At 41.1% G+C, this 22,630-nt stretch overlaps 1 protein-coding gene across 2 annotated transcripts in view; it reads left to right on the forward strand.

Annotated features, from left to right (window-relative positions):
• The window catches only part of LOC141772623 (cadherin-4-like), a 275,458-nt gene that overhangs the window by 190,373 nt on the left and 62,455 nt on the right, over positions 1-22,630 (forward strand). For both annotated transcript variants that reach the window (XM_074643816.1, XM_074643814.1), the window contains 2 exons: positions 2,268-2,494; positions 15,535-15,732. In XM_074643816.1, the coding sequence (XP_074499917.1) occupies positions 2,268-2,494; positions 15,535-15,732 (425 nt within the window). The remainder of the gene's footprint in view (positions 1-2,267; positions 2,495-15,534; positions 15,733-22,630) is intronic.

Genomic DNA, 22,630 nt, shown 5'->3' on the forward strand with positions numbered 1-22,630 from the left:
TTTTTTGATATTTCAAGCTCGTTTGCTGCATATTAGCGAGAGTTTCTAATCAATATAGTTGGAGTGTAGTGCCAGGAAGCTCTGTTGATTGAGGCTTGAGTTTCATTCAGTTCCTGCTCAGACAAATTGCTATTTCAGATCATTTCATTTTCTGTTTGAAACTATTATTTCTCTCAATGCAGTCAGAGTTCTGTTTTCTCTGTTTCTGCACAGCATGGTGTGACTTTGTGTCCTTGTTACAAATAACCTACACAAAATGTTTACGTGGAATATGCACATATACTTTATGCAGAGACATACACATACTTTTTGTGAGGGTGTTTTTTTATTATTGAGAGTCATATGCTGTACAAACTGAAAAGTATTTTGAGGTGATAAGTGTTTTTCGGTTCTATAAATACAATTGATTTGACCATATACAGTATACACTGTGCGGATACTTACAAATAAGCCATGCTTTGTAAGTGCAGGGAGACAATTCCCCGCAGGGTTGTTATTAGCAGTGCCTGGTTAAGTGTGACATATAAATGCCAAATGGTGGGCTCTACTAATAACAACGGTTTTAAAGTTTTTTTTTATCTTCTCATACAAACACAATGAGCCAATTGAGGAGGATAAAAATGGTTGCGGGCCATTAGATTTGAAAATGTATGAGAAAACTGGAATTCTGAATCAAGATACACTCTGTTCAAATCAATCCCTTTCAACTGCAGCGCCACGCAACAACAACAAACCTTTTACATAAATAGAAGCGCATATGACACCTATCTCAAGCAGGTTTTTAAGTTTCCTCAAGCACATTTACAATACATTTATACTGACATGAAAACCCATGCATGTGTGAAAGAAAGCTTTAGAAAATGAATAGCAGAGATGCAAAGTTTATGATTGGAAGAAAATGGGTGAAACATGCAATGAACCTGGCCATTCCCTGGTCTACAATCTATTTTTACGACGAGATAGTGATGTGTCAAGTGCTGCTTAGAGTGTTTGTGGTTTTCATATATGTCTTCTGTTTATTTCATATCAGTGTAAAAACAAAGCGTAGAAAGAAGAGGATGGGACGGCAATCATGGTGAAGGCAGATGACCTCATGGCTGAGAGCTGAGTCGAGCTGCCAGAGATAACTGGAGAAAGACTAGAAATACAGCGATTTGGCCTTCATATTAAAAGCTAAAAGCATAGTATTTGTCAGTCAGGGGGAAAAAAGCATAGTACCGTTAAATTGCCACAACACTGGTGGAATCAATATTTCCTGACAGAAAAGTGCAGTTTATGTTTGCTTTATTTATGGATATAAATGCAGAAGAGGCTGACAGTTTGAATGTTGTGCTTCTGTAGGTTACTCCCTGCATATATCATTTAGTTTCCCTTCTGCTACAGTATGCATTTCTTTAAAAAGTAACCAGTTTTATTAGTCTTATGGCCAGGACTTCTTCTCTGTAATTGTAGCAGTTAATTAAGACCAATATAAATTAAGACCATAGACCATAATTAACACAGAACGCTCAATAAGACAGTTTTAGGTGACCAAAAATGTTACAATTAACTTTCATGAACTGAAAACACACTGTGAAACGGTTAACGACCAAAACTCAGACAACACCCAGACCAGACAATGTTGTGGTAGTGCCCTGTCAATCACAAGGCAGCCACGCCCTAAAGCATACCCTGCTTTATGGTCTATTTGACTCTAAATTTACTAAATGAACATCATGCTGTATTGAAGAAGTTTTTAAACTAGCGATTGAGACCATAAATTCATGTTTACAATGTTTACTGAGGTAATAAATCAAGTGAGAAGTAGGGTCATTTTCTCATAGACTTCTATACAATCAGACTTCTTTTTGCAACCAGAGGAGTCGCCCCCTGCTGGCTATTAGAAAGAATGCAAGTTTAAGGCACTTCCGCATTGACTTCACATTTCAGACCCTGAGGTATCCACCTGATTAGGAGCAATGTTTCACCCCCTCTACAATAACAACACACCACACCATCACATGGCAGTTGTTTTTTTCACATGTAGCTGGAGAGAACAATCCTCAAGAGTGATGTTTAACCTATAACTAATGGAGACTACTGGTGAGATTAACCAGTGGAAAAAAACAGTCACAATGATACAATCTCTGTGTACTGCAGGTGTACTGTATGTGTGTGAGTGTGTGTGCATCTCTATGACTGAGAGCAGCAGTTTCAACTGCTACATGACGAGACAATGCACACTTTAATGAATAGCATATTAAACCTCTCAATTCTCTTGTCCACAGTGAAGTTCGATGACTGCATGGGAAATGAAGCTGTGGTGTTCCAGAGCAGCGACCCTATCTTCAGCGTGCGGACAGATGGGTCCATCTTTGCCCAGGGAGAGGGAGCCAGCCTGGACGAACCGGTCCAGTTTAAACTGACAGCAAGCGGTCCACACACACATGCCTGGGAGACCGTGGTCCAACTGGCCCTAATTGACCCACCATCACTTCAACAAACTGAAAATGAGGTGAGTTTTTACTCTCACTGAGCACAAGCACACACACGCAAATATCATGCTTCAAATTTCAATTATCATGCCAGTTGAGTTTCTTCTTCCTATACATTTTTTCTCCAGTGGTCTGGTGATAGCAGCAGCCAAGAATCAGGTCAAAACTCCTTGGGGTTTTAGAGAGAGAGTGAGAGAGAGAGAGACGGGAGCAAAAACAAGTAGTGGTGGCACATGGCTGAAAGTGATAGAATCACAGTGCCACAGGGGGAGAGTATGATTCCCCTCAGCCATAAGCTGTTATTGGAAAACATCCTGTGCCTTGGATACCCCAGGGGTCCTTGACTCTTCCTCCTCTATTTAAAAGCTGTCAGAGGTCAGGCGAGGACTGAGAAGCCTGCGCTCCACCGTCCCCATGACTACAGAACCACAAGGCCAGATCTGATAGTCAATATCAGCACAAGTGTTGATCAGATTAGGTAACGAGAACACACGGATTAAAGGCCTGTGTTCACTAACACAATGCAATTCTAGACATCTCATGCTGGAGGTGGGCCAGTAAGTTCCTGACAAGATCAAATCAGATGTATCACTTACAAGACATAATGACTGACAAGGATCCACTAAGACTTGGTTTTTGGCGGGAACCAGCTGCCACTTACCAGCTATAGAAACACTCTATAACACTCAAAGCAGCTTTAAATCTATATATTCCTAATAACAATGGATTAAATGACGATAATGTGAAATAAAGTGCTTTAATGACTCACAGAATTACAGTATCACCCGACTCAGCTGCTTCCCAGGTGTGAAAGCCAACTCTACCGATACATGGAAGTGGGCTGCTAGTTTAAGGGTGTTACGTTTGCAGTCAGGGAGCAGTTGTGAAAGGGCAGACTTTTTTCAATGCCGCCGGTGTCCTCCGAAATCTGTATATGCCCGCAGCATGCGCCATAAAGCAGGACGGCAGGCGAGAGGGTCCTTAAAATATGGACAATAGTAGGCAATGGGGTTAGGCGATGGTGATGGCCGGGGTTTGTTATTTTATGAACTAATTTAATGGTCCGCCTCCAAAGAACGAGAGCCGGTCAGCTGCTCAGCGGGCAGAGAGCGAGAGAAAGATAGTGGAGACAGACACAGGTAGCAACTTGCTGGTGAACATAGTGGAGCATTCAACAACTAAAGAGCCAAATATTCTTCTCAGGAGTCAGTGAAGTACAAAACACAGCATAAAGGAGAGTAAATATTGGACTTCCATTCATCACGTGGCCAAGAACACGACTCCAAACGTCTGCTAGTGTTGCCCCGTATATGCTGGATGTGTAAATGGGCAACTGTCATTGCAGAAATTAACACCTTTTCATCCAGTGTTACCAGTTAGTGTATCATTGGAGAAAATCTATGCTCTCATGACTTTAATGGGATATTTATATTATTTATAACATGGCTATATGGAAATAAATAGTGTTTTGAAGTAAAACTCCCAGTTAACAGTCAATATATAAACAATAAACATGACCAAAACATGGAGACTGCATGAGTATATCTTTGTAATTGTATTTTGTATTCATTTTCATCAAAGTTATAGTTGCAGTTGTAGTCCAGGAGTAGTAGAATACATTCAGTTCCATCATTGTCTTCGGGGTCTTGGTTTTAATGGGGATATTGACATTGAAATTAAGATTTTATACGAGGCGAGGATGCAAATCTTATTTTCATATTCCTTAGCTCCTTACCTTTCAAAGGAGACCACATACTGTGTATGCATATACATCTTATGGTTGAGGAGCTAGTCCTGATTAATTTTGGGTAGTTATTTTAGGTGTTTTTTTTTTTTTCAAGGAATAGGGCTAGGGTACAGGGGGTTAAACTTTTATTCACTTTACCTACTTATTCCAGTTCATGGTTGTGGGTGGCTGCATACACTTGATACACAAGGCCAGAAGGCAGCAAACCCCCTCACAAGACATCACTTTATTCTAGTGCTAAGCCCGATACACAGACAAACACTCTCACACACATAAGTCAGATATGTAAACAGAGATTTTAAAAACATTTTAGATGGATTTCAGAGACTATTTTGAGCTACACTGCTATTGCTTTGAGTCTTGAGTTAATCATAGCCCATAATATACTGCACTTTATATATGTCTGTAAGGAAATGATGAAAATGAAATCAATGCAAAACCCTCTCTGATGCCAGCAAAGTTAGTGTGAATGATTTAACATGTCTGCATTTTTCAAATAGTTTAACTTTATTTGAGTATTTAAATTTTGAGAGCTGGCACTTCAAAAACAATTTAAACCCAGAAGCTTTCAGCTGGAATTTCTTTGTAGTGTGCATGGGCAGAAAAAAAAAAGAAGAGATGGCACAAAGTCAGTAATAGAATCATAGAGAGAATTAGGGAGGCGGAGTGGGACATTGGCCAACAGAGGATCTATCAGTGCTAGTGGGTGTAAGGATGAGTGTGTTATTCTGGCTCTAAAATAGGTTGGCCTTCATTCTCACATTTTTGTGGCTTAGGCTACTTCAAGTGATTCACTGGTCAGTATGGTGTGACTGAGCTTCAGCGTTAAACAACAGTGTGCTAAAGGTCAAGTGACTGGCTATTCTACTTCAATTTCCAGCGAGTCGACTAATGGGAAGATCCTGAGGAGTCATGAACAGACAGACGAACAGTTCGAGAGCTAGACAGGGCCAGAGGTCAGAAATACGCTACACATCAGTACAAACATGTATGCGGCGCGAGCGGGAGCAGAAAGCATGGCACTGAAACAAAATGTGATGTTTCATTATGGAAATGGCGCTTTGTGGTGTGCTCTGTTGAATAATAACTTCCAGATGTCTGGGTAGCCAGGGGCTGGCTGATATCAAAGCGTGCAGGGTTTTGGGGAGGCAGTGGCATGGAGGGGAAGAGCTGGGACCACCGCCAGCTGGCGAAGGCACCAGTGCTGGGGGGCCGCATCCATTTCACACTCAGTGACTCCTGTTCACATAGCGTCAGTGTGCGTAAGCGTGTGTGTCGGGGTATGTGTGCGAGAATGTTATTTGTTTGCTTTTTTTTTTTTTTTAAAGATTATGTCAGATCAAGTGTGAATTATGCAAATGTTGCGTAAAATTTGAATCGCTGTGTATGGTCCATGTGTGGTTGTGTCTTTGTTTGGGGCGTAAAGTGTCTTATGATTGGAGCCGATAGGTTTTATCTGAGCTATGTGCAGGGTTTCATGCCAGAGTGTACGCCGTCCTCTGTGCCGGATCGAGGAAAGAAACACATCCTTAAAATCTCTGTGAAGCTGTCCTTAAAACTTCTGATAGCTTCTTTAAATGTATACCGGTTTTCATTCCAAAAAATATTTTTTTCACTCACTTGATAGCTTTATTTCTCAGTTTAGATGGAACAAAAAAAAATCCCCAGAATTCAAAAAACTTTTTATTTTACTTCTGGGCTGCAAAAATTCAAACTATATTGCACTGGTGTTGAATTAACAATCAACCCCCGCCATGGCTGCAGATTGAGGACGCCTCGTGCGTTTTTTCCTTTCTAATGTCTCTCTTGTCCCTCCCCCTGGCATTATTATCATAGACATACTCGAATAATATTATAGTTAAAAACTGCATCAAGATCTGGACTCAACTTAAATGCCACTTTGGATTCCAGACGATACCTCTTCCATCCCCTGCACACTCCAATCCTCTGTTCCCTCCCTCTATTACTGTTTGCAACCTGGGAAGACCATGGGATTGTCTCTGTAAAGCATCTTTACACTGATGGAACATTTGCATCCTTTGATCAGTTGACTCGTGTATTCAATTTGCCGAGGTCCCACATCTACAGATATTTACAAATCTGAGACTTTATTCGTATGCACTTCCCCAGTTTTCCCTGCTATCCCTCCTTCTACCTGGGTCACAGCATTTTTATGCCTCCGCGCCAGCGATAGCCGTGGAGGGAATTTCTTCAAATTTGGTACAAATGTCCGCTTGGACTCGAGGATGACCTGATTAGAATGTGGTGGTCAAAGGTCAATTTCAGTGTGACCTCACAAGACACGTTTTTGGACATAACTCAATAATTCATATCATATGCTAATTATGACGATCTAATATGATAAAATGATTACATTTTGGACAGATGGATGAAAACTGCAACTTGACTGGTTCACTGAGGCATACAACCGCGAGTAATTCTAGTTAATATTAATCCTTACCTCAAGGGTACCATTTCAAAGCTTGTACAACAATCCCTTCACATGCAAACCTTCAGCCTCTGACAATCTACGCACTATTTGGTCCGAGGATCTCAATATATAGAGAGAGAGACTGATGTCTGTTTTGAAACATGTCCACACATCATCTATTTGTTCTTCTTTGCAGGGGTTTTAAAGTCGAAGTAGTTCACAGAGTCCACTGATCTGAAAGCAAACTACCTCGCATCTATCCGGGCAATGATCCAAATTGTGATAAATGTCACCTAGGACCAGCTAATCTCACCCACATGTTTTTGACTTGTTCTGCCCTATCTTTATTCTGTCTTTGACTCACTCTCAGCCGTGACATCTGCTACCACCCACCCCTCACCTTCAGGTGGCCTGTTTGGTTTCCTACCCACTGACCATTCACTGACATCTTATTTTGTTGAGCTTTTCTCACATTGCTAGTGAGGCGTGTTATTCTGATGCACTGAAAAAGTCCTCATCCCCCCTTTCATACCCATTGGATAAGGGATGACCTATCTTTTGTGAAATTAGAGAAAATTAAAAACTCCATTCGTGGCTCTAAAATTGTCTAAATTGGTTACCCTTCTTAGATTATGTTAGGTCCCTCAAGCTCGATGTTTTCCCCATTGTCTGAGCGACCCCCTGTACTGCACCAACATCCTGCACCTCCTGGTCGAATCCTGACTTCCCCATGTTAGTAGCACACAGTATGAATGTTATAGTCTCCAAAGTGTTTTGTATATTGGATGTTTCTTTATGTTTTTGTTTTTTTTAATGGTTTGCTCTATTCATTTCTTTATTATATTTTATTTATTTTCTTGTGGTTGTATCCTTGATACTACCCTCTTGTCTTAGTATCATCACTACCTCTGCCAATGTCCCATTATACAGAATGCTTTCTTTTATCTCACCAATGCTCTCATACATGCAGAGGTTTATGTATGTATAACTCCTGATAGTTTGCTGCTTCTCCTTATCCTTCAACTTTCATAATAGCTTGAATAAATGTGCTGACATCTCCGCTTAACCTGTTTTTTTAATCAATTTCATCACCTTCCTGTACTTTCTCTCTTTCTGTGTGAGTATGAATAAGAAGGAGTGAATCAGAGCTGCAGGGTTTTGATCAGAATTACACCTTGGCTAGAGAAAAGCCCGCTTAAGCGTTTTGCAGCAGTGATGGGCACAGCCCTTTCTCTAACTCTCTGTCTCTTTCTCTGGTTTTTTTTTATTCTCTCTATCTTTTTCTTTCTACATCTATCCTCGGGGAACTCACTAGTACCTGTTAGCACGTGTAGATAAAAGGATCTGGAGCATGACTTATTTAGGCAAGGGGAGGGGAGGGGGGCCACATCTGCTTTTGACTACCCTTCTCCTCATCCCCCTCATTCCATCCCAAACATGTTTCGCCCCACCTCTGCCTCCCCACATCCCACTGGTGGGATGTGGGGCAACGATCCCCTGCAGTCAACCCCACTAAGCCTCCCTCTCTCTGAAGAAAAAGAATACATTTGTCCAGATCCAGCTCACATCTGTCTCATCCCGCTCTGCTGACAAACCCTGTTTGTGCACACAAGCATGTTGCGCTTGGCAGACGTTGGTCTGGTCTCCTGAATATGGACCGAATGCAAAGGATCATGTGCATGTTTCAGTGAACTTGTCACACAGTACAGCGAACATGCAATATGGTAACATGTGTGTTTGGATGGCTATAGTCTGTCTCTTATACGGACTGCCAACACAGTACAAGAGGAGGAGGCTAGAGTAGTGGTGCTTTTTGGGCCGTGAGCATGAGAGCAAGCTGCTCAGGCTTGTGAGTATGATCAAGTTTTCGTCTGTTTCAGGGGTTTTAACTCCCTTAAGCCACTTTCATACAGCACAAAAACCCCACTAACACCCCAAATGGAACAGCAACTAGCTGGTTGAACACAGTAGTGCATTTAGCAACTAAAGGGCCAGATATTTCCCTCAGGAGTTGGTGGAGACCAAAGCAGAGCTAAAAGGAGATTGAATGCTGCATTCATGAAGTGTGCATGACATGACCGAATGCATGCTCTGGTTGCTTCATGTATACTCAACGTGTAAATAGTAGGGCTGTCAATCGCTTAAAAGATTTAATTGCGATTAATCGCATATTAATGACACATTTTTTTATGTTCATAAGGAGATTTGTCAAGTATTTAATGCTCTTATCAACATGAGAGTGGGTAAATATGCTTGCTTTGTGCAAACGTCTGTACAAAACAATGATAAATATTGTCCAGAAACCCTCACAGGTACTGCATTTAGCATAAAAAAATATGCTCAAATCCTAACATGGCAAACTGCAGCCCAACAGGCAACAACAGCTGTCAGCGTGTCAGTGTGCTGACTTGACTATGACTTGCCCAAAACTGCATGTGATTATCATAAAGTGGGCATGTCTTTAAAGGGGAGACTCGTTGGTACCCATAGAACCCATTTTCATTCACATATCTTGAGGTCAGAGGTCAAGGGACCCCTTTGAAAGTGACCATTTTTCCTCACCAAAATTTAGGGTGAGTTTCGAGCGTTATTTAGCTTCCTTCACGACAAGCTAGTATGACATGGCTGGTACCAATGGATTCTTTAGTTTTTTTAGTTTCATATGATACCTGTATATTCACTCTAGCCTCGAAACTGATGCAAGTTGCATTAATGTGTTAAAGAAATTAGTGGCGTTAAAACAAATTTGCGTTACAAATGACAAATGCGTGACAGCCCTTGTAAATAGATAACTTATCACCTTAAAAGGTAATAATATGTCATTGTTGTTTACAGCTTGTTTTTGCTGCGCCCAAGAGGCCAAAAAAATTATAATACTTCAAATTACAAACATTTGAGAGTAAAAATTTTGTAGGCATGAAGGTCGCTACACACCAGCAGGGTTTTTTTTTGTGCAGTTAATTCGCACGTCAATATATTTTATTATTTAAGGGTGTTTTTTGTCATGAATACTTTCACAAAGAACGTGAATATTACGCAGTGAAAAGTGTGCTTTCTTTTTGCTTTTTTTCAGAACAAAGTCAACAAATCAATTTTCTGTTTTTGCGGAACTGGTTTAGTTGCGCCTATATTTATGAAACAACACGGAGACTCCGCAGTCCGAAGCAAGACGGGAAACTCTATAACTCCTTTCAAGCATGACAAAGGCAGCGCAGACCAGATCCACTTCTTCCATTCTTACCATTCACAATTAAAGCCCTAGACTTACAGTATAATATTCGCAGGCAAGTATTCGTTTATTCGTCATGCCCCCAGTGTGTAAAGGCTTTTAGAATCAAGATTTTTCCACCTGTAATGCCCAGATAGAGCAGCAAATCCTGTCTTTCTTTCAGCTTAATACCTCATTCCTTTACCTGTGTAACCACCTCTCCTTCTGTACTGTTGCTGAGAGTGCCCTGGATTGCATAGTACATGATGTCTGAAATGTAGCGCCTGGTTGATGAAACTAAACATGACACCTTAGCCCATATCCCTCCCCACCCCACACCCCTACCCACCCACACAAACACGTACGCACCATATGCCAGGTTGCTTGACACATTTCCTTTAAAGCAGCCTTAAAAGCTTTTCTCCTGGGCGTCCATCTAATGAAGTCAGCCTTGAAAGCATTGTTTCTGCTGGCAGATACAAGCCAAACCTCTGAGGGACGTTGACCAGGCGAGAACAAACAGAGAGAGATAAAGAGAAAACACTTTTTATAGACTGCATTGTACAGGACCCCGAAACTTTCAATATGTGCCAGAAGCCATTTGCCATCTTCCAACACTGTAGCCTGCTCCTGTGTTGTATTTTATTTTTATTCTCAAATGTCAACTGCTGGGGGAGGAACTGTAAGGCTACATATTGCACAGAAGTAATATAAAATGAAAAAAAATGGAAGAGGTATTAAAAACACCACCCTCTTATTATGTAAATGTATGGTGATTGAACCTCTTTCTCTTATGCTCCCGAATTCATGAGACCAGATTTTTCTTACACTCTTGACATGAACACCCTCCCACCCACATACACACACACACACACATACGGTATATTCCTCACTCTCTGCCTGCACTGTTTTCTTTACTGTAATGAAAATGAACAGTTTTCTCTATCATCTCTGGAGAGTGGTTTCCAATTGTTTATTTTTTTTCCCCCGTACCCCGTCTTGCATCACCACCTATTCTCTTTCTATAACACAGTACTGTTGGTGTGCACAGTTACATCAGGGCTGCTAGAGTCTTCAGTTTGGCCGCTACCCTTATCCAGCATTTCATTAAAAAAAAACAAGTAGTTTACTCGCAGTTACATTTAACTATAAATCATTTCCCGGCCTTAACGTAAGACCCACAACTAGACGCATAATGAAATACATGGGCTACACACTCCCTTGGCCAACAAGGAAAGAAGCCTCAAGGCTAAACAGATGTCTCGCCTAATCACTATATTTGTGATTACTAAAGTTTTACTGGCAAAGATGAAAATAAAAAGATGCAAACAGCAGACCCAGCAGGCTCGACTGCATCTCATTTCTTCATAGCCTTACCCATAAATTAATATCTATTAATATCTTTACCTTTTAGACACTTTTTTTTTACCTGTGGGGATCCCGTTAGGTGCACATTTTATTTAAAGCTGGTTTGATACCCTTTTTAACCTTTTTTACATTTTATTCTCATATTTCATATGCAGTTTCATACACTCTTAATGTGTCTAAATGTTTGAGTTTTGCTTTTATAGACCTGTGTTCACAACATAGATTGTACATAAGAACGTAGTCACTGTAAGTTTGCCATTTTGGCCAGAATGAACCAGAAGTGACACAAATGGGTGGAGATAAACACAACTGAACGCTGAATAAGATATTTTTAGGCGACCAAAAATGTTATAATTAACTTTCATGAACTGAAAACACACTGTGAAAGGGTTAAAGTTGTAAGACCGAAACACAGACAACTCCCAGACCGGACAGCTCCATGGTAGCGACCTGTCAATCACAAGGTAGCCACGCCCTAAAGCATACCCTACTTTATGGTCTATTTGACTCTAAATGGGACCATAATTTACTAAATGAACATCATGCTGTATTGAAGAAGACTTGAAACTAGTGTTTGAGACCATAAACTCACGTTTACAATGTTTACTGAGGTAATAAATCAAGTGAGAAGTAGGGTCATTTTCTCATAGACTTCTATACAATCAGACTTCTTTTTGCAACCAGAGTCGTCGCCCTCTGCTGGCTATTAGAAAGAATGCAAGTTTAAGGCACTTCCGTGTTGGCTTCCCTTCACAGAGCCAGAGGTAGATAGCCCACTGGTTCACAGAGCACCCATGCGCAACAACTGCTATCATCGGACCACCCTTTATAAATAACGGTTGAATGAATGACATTTGTTGGGGCATGGTGTTAGGAGTCTTTGGTAGGTGAAGCTCCTGTGCTGCTGTTTTACCTGCTGGTGCACCATCGGCCTGACGCAGCTCAGTGTTCGAGGAATCACCATTATTGAGACAAGCTGTCAAGACCCGCTGACTGGGAGGAGAGACTGAGAAAAACAATAACACTGCAAGAGAAGGGCAGGGGGGGGAGCACAGGAGCAAGGGATAGCTCAGGGGAACGTGATTGAGACAGAGAGCGCAACTGAGGCAGAGCTTCAGCGATGATGTTCTTGACTGAATTCTTGACATGTGTGCGTTGGCTTGTAACCCTGAGATATGTTGGTAAACTTACTGTAGAACAACTCTCCAGATTGCCAATTTAATCTGACCTTTAGATCACTTATATACAGCTCGCTTACTAGGGCCCCTGAGACACCAAGCATGTGGTGGTTAAGCCTTGAGATAGTGGAGCCTGTGTACAGTAACCTTGACATAGACATACTGATATGTGTAATGTACTTGCATTTAGAAGCAAATTGATTATCTACGCTCCGGTGCCTTAACTAGCCCTGTGGTGCACAATTAAAGGTCTCTTACTGTATTTTCAATGACTTGTGATTGCTTCTATCCACTCTGGAAGCATTTGTGAGGGAGCAGAATCTCTGCAGTTCACCTTCATGTGTTTTGCAGCATTTCCACATGAGGGCATTAATTTAGATGGGTGATATGTCTTATAGCTTCAGCATTTGATGTAGATCTTCTGACTCACGGGTGAGTTAATGCTCATGAGGAGATTGGAAATGGGCTCCTTTCAAGTTCCTTATTTGAGCATCCTTCAAAAAGACAGGTTTGTGGTGGTCATTTCTCTCTGCCTGCAGGGAGCCTGTGAGGGAAATGTATGATGGGAGAATACTGTATGAGTTAATAGGCTTTTTATACCCGGTGTTGACAAAGTGAATAGTTTATGGTCTCTTCCACATATATGCACACGCACTTACAAACCCTCAGGAAAGGATTCATAGAACCTTAATATGTGTGTGTTGATGCATGAATAAAATGAACTAGGATGTTTAACAGACATCATTTAATACATTGTTTGTGTTGCTTATATGAAACACTACAGATATTATATTTTATGCTTTTGGAAATATCACAGTTAACAACTTACATGAGCAAACAGTCAAAGTGGTAAATAGGAAAGGAATTGTGTAGATTAGTAAAACAGATGATATGTTTATGTCTGGTTTGCTAAGAGAGCATGTAAGCTTGTAATTTCCATTTAGTTTATGTTTTCTCACTGTAATGAATTCCCTAATTGCCGTGTAGCTTCAACTAATATGGTAAAATAATTAAAACATCAATTATATGCCTTTTGTTCAGCTCTCGGGCCAATTTTGAAAATCTCCTATTCTTCTATTCAGCGTCATTACACACAATAAATAGTCTATTTAATAAATACATTCATTTAAAGTCTGCTTTTGTTACAGCATCCTTTTTTTTCTTTTTCTGTCTTCCTTTTTTGTTGTTATTATTTCAGGCTTTTTTTTTTATGGGGATTTATTAGGAGTTTATCATCCGACTTTATGAGAGCCAAAACGTGGATAAAGAGAAAGAAGTCAACTGAATCCAAACACATAGTACAAGATGCAATATCTTCTTTTTTTTCCTTAAGAATATGATGGGTTATTGAAAAACATCTGCTGGTTATCTGCTCGTGCTCAAAATTCAGAGCAAGTTTGATGCATCATGATGTGGCATTTGACAAATTAAATTTGCAGTTGTTCCGTTAAAGAATTCAGCCATGTGAGGATTCCAGTGGGTTTTCCTTTATGAAGGTGTCACAAAGGCCCAGCATCATATTTCTAAAAATGTAAAGTGTTCACACTTGATGTTTTTGCTCTGATAGTATGCTATACACTTCTGTACATACAGAGTGTCTGAGGAGTATTAGAGCATGGAGGTGTGAGAATGATCCTTGTTCTGTTTGCCAAGCTTCCTAATCGCCAATTAGAAGAAGAAGGACTAACTGCTAGCGAACAAGTGATTTATTGAGTCAGTGATTGAGCCATCGAGTGAGCGAGTGAATGAATGCATGAAAGTGTGAATTAGTGTGTGAGTGGATCCATAGCACTTTGTTTCCATAGCAACATCACACATTCTCTTCAGTTATAGTGATGACAGAATTGCTGCGGGTTACAGACACAAATAATAGATGCACACGTAGCACCACAGTGTCGAAAGGAAGACTCTCGTGATGGAGACTATTGTTATAACACATTTACTTGTACTTAGAGTAATACTTTCAGACAGCAACCTGTGCCATCTGAAATGATGATGGTTGAGGTTTTTCTATGTTGTCTAAACCACCTGATTCAACTGTTATCAGGCTATTAAATAGGCGTTATCAGTCGCTATAAGCACCATACATGTGTGTCATTAGGGGCCTACTACGTTGTCAAAGTGAAACTTAAAAGCAACACGTTCTAACATGTTGTAAAACTGAATGAAACGTCACGTTTTGAACACAAACAGAAAGGCTTCTTCTTTTCCAACCTGCCACTAAGGCAACCATAGAAACCACAACATGGAAAATGAGGCAGGAGCCAATTTTACTGGTATCTGAGTTCCCTGAATTATGCACCTCTACACCAGCAGTGAACAAACAACACAAAAAACAGTCTTGAGCATCCTTATCCTGTGTTTATGATGGTAGTTAGTTAAACCTATCATCTGGAACAACTTATTCACTAACACAGTGGCAAAGGAATTCGCAGGATTTAAAGGTCCCATATCATGCTAATTTTCAGGTTCATACTTGTATTTTGTGTTTTTACTAGAACATGTTTTCATGCTGTAATGTTAAAAAAAAACTTTATTTTCCTCATGCTGTCTGCTTGAATATACCTGTATTTACCCTCTGTCTTAAATGCTCTGTTTTTAGCGCATTTTGACGGAATTGCAACAGAATTGCGTTGCTAGACAACAGCTTGGGTCCATGTATACTTCCTGTCAGCTGATGACATTCACATACACTGCAACCAGGAATAAACTGGGACACATTTAGAATGTTTACATTTAAAATTGTGTCTACATATTGTATATTTGTGACATCACGAATGGGCAGAAATCCTAACAGCTTGTTTCAAATGCAGAGTTTCTGAATACGGGCTGTGTGTATTTACCTGTGGATTGAGTGTTTCGATACTTTCACAGTATTTATATAGGACTTAGGCCTGCTTTATAATAAAAAAACATGAAAATCGCACTTTTTTATAATATGGGACCTTTAACAGGTCACAAAGATTTTAAACATATCTGTTTAACCTGATTAACAAAACTGCAATGTTTTTCTTGTTGTCCCGTGAGTTTCTTCTTTGAGACAGAAACGACTCGGGCATCACATCAGTTACTGTTATCATTAACAGCACATCCAGCCTCCTAAATAAAGCCTTGTGTTTGTCTTAAAGGTCACAGAGGAAGAGGGGAAAGTCGCTGAGAGAAAAGAGAGGAAGGAGGCGTCCCAAGCACCACCTCCTGTCATCATGTTCTCAGGGTCCGGCCTGAACAGCTCCAAGGGTCTACGGCGGCAGAAGAGGGACTGGGTGATCCCACCAATCAACGTGGCGGAAAATTCTCGAGGCCCGTTCCCTCAGATGCTCGTCAGCGTAAGTGACAGATTTGATGTGCCGCGTCACTGATTTGTTCTGAGTTTACAGCTGGGATTTCTTGAGGGCGCTTTGCGGCTGATTGGGGGTGTGTGATGGACGGTGATAAAGAACACAAATACGTTAGCTGGGTTTGTTCTCCACATCCTCACAGATGATTATGTGGTGTAATTATAGCCACAAAATCTTAATGTATTTAAAGAGCCCTCACTGCCCTGAGAGGTTTTCCCCTCAGACGTAGGGCAGGCTCCAAAGCAGCTAAACTCTCCCACAGTGTGAGGTCCATTGGGTTCACAGTGAAACGAATGATTATTTCCCCTCCTTTCTTTTCCTTTATCAGGCCATTTCAGAAAGGTTGCCCGAAGTTCAGTACTATTTTTACAGCTCCTTTATAACAATACAATTTGTCACAGAATCTTTACTGAAGCCATAACTCTGGCTCCCCTGTGAGATATAAGGAGAAAGTATGAAAAGCTGTTATTCCCCAGCCCCAAAGAGCAGGACAGTAGTTCATCCCCTCTGCCCCAGTAAGGACATGAGGGGTTTAAACTTAGATGAATCAGAGGTAACGACACGAACAATAAACTGCATCCACGTCTTAAGAAGCAGGAATATAGAAATAGTAACACTTCAGCTGTTGGTGCCTAATCATTATTCAGTAAACCTGTCCTCATTTAGCATTCCAGATTTGAATGTGGCAACAACAACAGACTCCCATCACTGCAAATTAGATTCATGCAAAAACTGCTAGTTTTGATAAGTGCAAAATATAAACACAACATGGCGAGGGTTGGAGGTCGAGCCTGTACACGCCTGTCTGAGAGAAAGAGAAACATGAATAAATAAATGTTTGTGTAAATGTGTTGTTGTGCGAAAAGGCTCGAGCTGCCGAGTGCTTAAAATTCAGACATTCTGTCACAACAGAACGCGCAGTTTGTCTCTCTCATAGCAAAGCTCTAGACTCTGAGCTCGCGGTGCGCGCTGTAATGCATCAAAAAGCATCATTCCAGGAGACCGCTGCTTCATTCCCGGCACCCTCTCTCCTTCTGTCTTTATTTGGGATATCTACAGTAGCCATCAGCTTCTCCTCACTGTTTACAAAACTCTCACAGTTTATCTCTTTTGGGTCTTAAATTGTGCAAAAGAGGCATTTCTTTCCCTTTGTTTCTGCTCTTTGTTTTTCTACCGGGTTTTATCCAATCCCCAGGGAAAAGCCTGGGGAGCTGCTTGAAGGAAACTTTTTTTTTTTTTCACAGCGAAACAAAAATATCAAGTCAAAGAGGGGAGAGTTTTGTAAGTCTTTGTTTTGGAGTTGGAGTGTGTCCCATCGGCCTGGCACAGTGTGGCCCTCTCATCTCCGCCCGCCGCGCCCCTTCAGTAGTGCTGCACCAGTCATAAACTGGTCAGACAGTTCTGCTATTTGTTTCCGTGAGCTGGTCCGAACCAGAGAGAGACAGAGGGGGGGGGACGGGGAAGGGAGAAAGAGAGAGAGAGGGTATCAAAGGAACATTTGGAAGTATAGTGTGCAGCCAAACACAATCCACTTTGTGCAGTAAATAAGTCCGTCAGGGGCTGGTGGATTGCTGAGAGTGGAGCGTTCAGAGCCGAGGAGAAGTGATGCGTGTTGATGCCTCCGCTGGGCTCTCGGGCTCCCGTCTCTCTCGTTAATGATGACTGGAGGGCAGGCAGGGCCATACTGAGAACTAGAGATTTTAACAAGGAGACGGCTCTGGGGTGTGGATGGCATGGGAATGATTTTGCCATACTGATTGTTTATGCGTTTAGTCCACTTTTGTAACCTCTTTAGTCCTCCTCTTGAGAATTTAGGCTTGTTTGCATCTCTTTCTATTTCTCTCAGTCAAAACTCACTCAAATAATCCAAGCAAAAATCGTTTTTCTTCCTCTGACATTTAATGTGTTAATCACAATTTTCTTGTTTAATTTGGAATATGTTGCAACAGATCTTGCGGTCTTTCTGTCTCCTCTCCTGTCTCTCTCCCAACTGTGCCATTACTCAGTGCTCTGTGTGCTGTGGCTGTGTGATGCCTCCCCTAATGGCCTGTGAAGTCAGTCCCTTTCCTAATGGGCTGTTCTGTCATCCAGCGCAGCACTGAGTGACATGCAGGCAGCGGCCTTCCCCACCATCCCGCCGCTTTTCTCCCTGCCCTGACCAAGTTGCCGTCAGTTGGACAGGCGGGGTGACAGCAGCCCTCACCTGTATCTCCGCAGGTCTGCAGCACTGTCACTTTGATCAGGCCGGCACAGGATTGGGCAGATGTCAGGACAGAGGCCCTTCTGACTGGCCTCTGAGCTCACAGCCTGACATGGCTCGAGGGAAATGTTGACTGCTTATAGGTAAAGTCTTGGCAGAACTTTACTCCCGCTGCTCTCTAAAGCCAAGACGGTGTCAGAGCTCAACGAGATGTTATTGACTGCTTTTTATTAATAGCAGCGCTGAAATAATTGCTTCATCCTTCCACTGTACATCAAGTAGTGCTCGCATGCTGTAACTCTGTGGCATAATATTAGACCTTATCACCCTCTCTCGTGTCACAGAGTTGTACTGAATGTAGCCGGGTATTAGCATCACAGATTTCCCCTCGTTTTTGTCCTCCCAGATGATGGACAGCCGTGCTGTGCTTCCTTACAGCCAGAGGTGGGTAGAGTAGCCAAAAACTGTATAACCTGACCTGCCAGATGGTTTGTTACACAGAACCATCTGAGAAGCTGTCGTTGAAAGCTGCTTAGGAAAGGGCAGGCACTTTCAAAAAATACGTGGCAGGCGAGTGGATGAGCCATCTGTCAATCAAACTGTTGCCAAAGCCAATCAGGAGAAGAGCGAAAACATTGCCTTCAGTGCCGTTCTTCAGGAGCCGCCATTGTTGTTTAGAATGAACAGTCGCCTCTCTGTGTCGCAGCACACACACCTAAACCACGCCCATAGCTGCCAGTAGCTCCTCACTGGATGCTGATTGGTCCGTGCTCTGGCTTGCCGGACACAAAACGCATTACTTGAAGCCTGATAAGATGGATTTTTTTGTGATATGCGATCCCGCAATTCTCGCGTGATCTCGTGACATCGCGATAATCCAGCTGCTGTGCATGATAAAAAAGCTGTACTCAAGTAGAAGTAAAAGTAGTCATCAAAAAACCTATTTGAGTGTCAAAAGTGTCCACCCAAAAAAAAGGACTTGAGTAGCGAGTAACTTCATAAGTCAAAGAAAAAGGAGAAAATACAGGCCCTCTTTTTTTATTCATGAGGATATGGCTGACCTCATTTCCACCACAGATAGTCTTCCTCAGATGAAGGTAAAGAAATGAACATACACCTGTATTTATGGTCAGTTTATGATAAAATGCTGTGCCATCTATCTGCTAGAGATATACAAGGTCAACATGACTAGTTAAATGGTTAATGGCTGCGGTATGATAACAGAGGGCCAGCAGACCTGTCATCAGCAGACCGCCAATGTGCATAAATGCATTAAACGGTGAATTAATAAAAGTAACCCAATGAATGTATCCATATTTGACGGAGTAAAAGGAATAAGTAGTAGTAGGAGTAAAGTAATAAAAAAAAAAAAATTCTCTAAAAATCTACTCAAGTAAAAGTAAAAAGTCTGCTTACAATAGATCGGTATGAGTGGTGCATAACTTTAAAAAAAAAAAAAGACAAACTGAAAGTCTTTCAAAGAGAGCCTTGTTGAGGAAACAGAAACACAAGGCCGTGCTAGAGAAAACAAAGAGAGGGAAATATCCAGAAAGACTAAAACAAAGCGAGAGGGGGGAGTAATTTTTCACAATAAACGGGTGTTCTTTGTCGTTCTCTTTCTTCTGCGGCCAAACAGCCATCAATAGCATGTAAGGGACATTGATTTTTCACAGAGGCTTTTTGAAACCTTCCATTGATCCACACACCTCTCCTACGGCAGAGAGGCATCGATTTCTTCTGCTCGGGTAAATAAAGATTCAACGTAACACCCCCACACCACCACCACCACCCAACTCCCTTAACCCTCTATTAGAACAGCCGTCAGCAGAAAAATGGACAAAACCCCGATGAAACAACAATTTAGCCAAGGAGCAAGACGGGGTATAAATAAACGGTTGTCCAGTAAAATGCCTTTTTTATTGGACTGTTTGCTGACACTCGTTTGTGAGATAATAACGGGCGGAGTGAGAGACCGACGTTGTTTTGGCCAGTCAGAGTTGTTAGTGTAGGTGAGGGTCATGGTACCAAATTGAAAAGAGAAGATTTTAAACACTGTATCTGACTATTAACACAGATAACACTTTATATTTATAAGCATTACCATTTTAAAGAATTAGTTTGAAGTTTTGTGAAATATGCTTATTCGGTAAATCGCCCACAGTTGGATGAGAAAATTGATGCCCCGTCATATCTGTCCATTAATATGAAGCTACAGCCAAAGACGACTAGCCTAGCATTAGGAGTAAATACAGAAGTTTAGATACAGCGTAACTAACTTACTAACTTGTGCCGCGCCTCATAAGCCGCATGAACATAAAAACTTTGTGGGGAGTATCTGGACGAGCCAACGGACAGCACGGGCAAAGGGGGTTGAGAACGAGGGTGCTGTAATTAATCAATAAAATGTTCATGTTTTTTTTTTAATAATTGGTGAACTGTTCGTCATAACTTTTTTTTTTATTTGTGAACAAATATAATTCATGAAACATTATTTAAACGTTTTCTTAATCTGCTCTATTTTTAGAATATGATTTTACAGGGCAAACATTTCCAGAAGAATTAAATGTTTATACGAATGCTTTGATATGTGTAAAATAATAAAATAATAATTTAATTGGTTATAATAATGGTCCAAAATTATTTAAAATTGCATAGTTCTAAATCAAAAACCTTCCAATTGTCTTGGGGTAGGACCCCCAAACCCAATATCTCCTAGGATCTTTTATTCACTGTTGAAATTCAGAATATGTCTCTTTATCCTGCTGGATAATATGTATGAGCATCTTGACTGGGACACTGCTCCTAAAACCTGAAGGACACCCTACTATAGGGGCGACAAATAGCACAGGAAAGCACTTTAACTATGAACACTATGGGTAAATGTACAAACACACCTCCTTAACCCTATAATGTTGCAGTGGGAATATAATTCGAGTAGTATAGGTGTACTATAGGAGATGCATCGCCCACGTACAATAATATAGCAATAAATTAACAACTGATTATGACTGACACAGTATAACATGCTTAAAGAAATAATGAATAAATAGGAATAAGTTGCAAGAGATTGCTGATACCGGCCGATACACACGCCAACATGTGAATAAGAGTAGTACTGGCACTTTTTTCCACTTCGAGCACTGTAATGGACAGATATGACAGTGGTATTGATCTTTTCAACCAGCTCTCCACAAGACAGTGAACGAGCATTTTTATAATGTCAAACAATTCTGTTAAGACTAACAAGCAGAAAATGTGACTTAGTCACAGCATTGCTAGTTATACGTAGCTTTCCTTTACTGGCTGAGGTGTATCTAGACATCTTTTCTCACCATCTCTTTTCTTCTTCTTGTTCACCCATTGCATCACTTTTGTCCTTGTTCTCAGTCTTTTCTCTTCTTTTATAATAGTCATTTTATTCATATAACACTTTTTAAAACCGTTACAAAAGCACACAAAATAAAACCTATAGAAATGAATTGTCAGCAGCCGCTTAACACTAACCACAGATTCAGCAGATATGATGAAATGGGGAAGGTTGTTCCAAAGTTTATGATCTTCTTTTCAACCTCTCTTCTTTTCTAAGAAACCTGTTGTCAATTCACTTCTAAAGCTCCTCTGCTCTGGGTAATATCTTAATGTTTCTCTAACAGACAGAGAGAGAAAGGACATTTATTTTGAGAGCTGGAATAAGAGATGCAAAAATGTCTTATTGGATATTATTTCCTTGGAAGAAAATTCTTCTTTTATGTCTGTCTTCGTTGTCTGCCGGCTGTCCTTGAGACAGAGAAGCCAGATATTCCGATTAAGTGTGGCTGCATCCGTCAGTAATCACAGGACATTATATTGACAGCAATACCATAGAGAGAAACAGCAGCTGCGAGAGCAATAAGCCAAATAAATGGGTACTTGTCTTAAGCCCTTTATTGACTGTATGAAGAGAAAGAGGTTTGTTTGATATCCTGCAATGTTATCGACAAGTCGTTTATCCCAGTAATTTATTGTAGGCATTTATAGCTTTAGAAAATATGTCTAATAAAAAGCAGCCTGAATGTTAAACAGTATGCAAAATGCCGACATTTGTATCTGATTTGATGTGTGTTGCGGTGCATCTGGTTGTGTTTACTGTACCCGCTGCAACACCTGTGCTCCAGTTTCTACTTCTCTCTCCGCGGAGCGCGTTGAGAAAAGCATTTTCTGAACAGAATGAAAGAACCCCCCCCCCTCCCGAGGTGTCTGCGTACGTTTACCAGTGATTAATGACAGCTCCGCTTCACTGACAGACACGGCAACAACAAAAACACCAGAGAGACAGACAAAAAAAGAAACAAAAACTGAAAGGAAAGGAGGAACAAAAAGCAACATACTGTACAAGTGAGCTGGAGCTGATTGCATTGGAGGAGGGGACAAAGACGGGTGGGTTTGATAGAGAACACGAGAAAAAGAAAGGAACGAGAAAGGGAATGTAGGGCTAGACCAGGATTAGAGGCGCGTCTGTGTTTGTGTTTAGGTCTGATAGACTTCCCGGAGAACTGCTGTTCGCGGCCTCGTCCCTCGAGTCACCCACCACCCGGCCAACACCAGCACTACACCGCTCCAGTCTGCCCACTTCATCCTTTTCTACTCCTTCCTACTGAGACGTATACGCTCACAAGCACACACACCCAATCACAAATAAACATACCC

This window comes from Sebastes fasciatus, chromosome 8 (genome assembly GCF_043250625.1).
Source record: "Sebastes fasciatus isolate fSebFas1 chromosome 8, fSebFas1.pri, whole genome shotgun sequence".
Classification (NCBI taxonomy): domain Eukaryota; kingdom Metazoa; phylum Chordata; class Actinopteri; order Perciformes; family Sebastidae; genus Sebastes; species Sebastes fasciatus.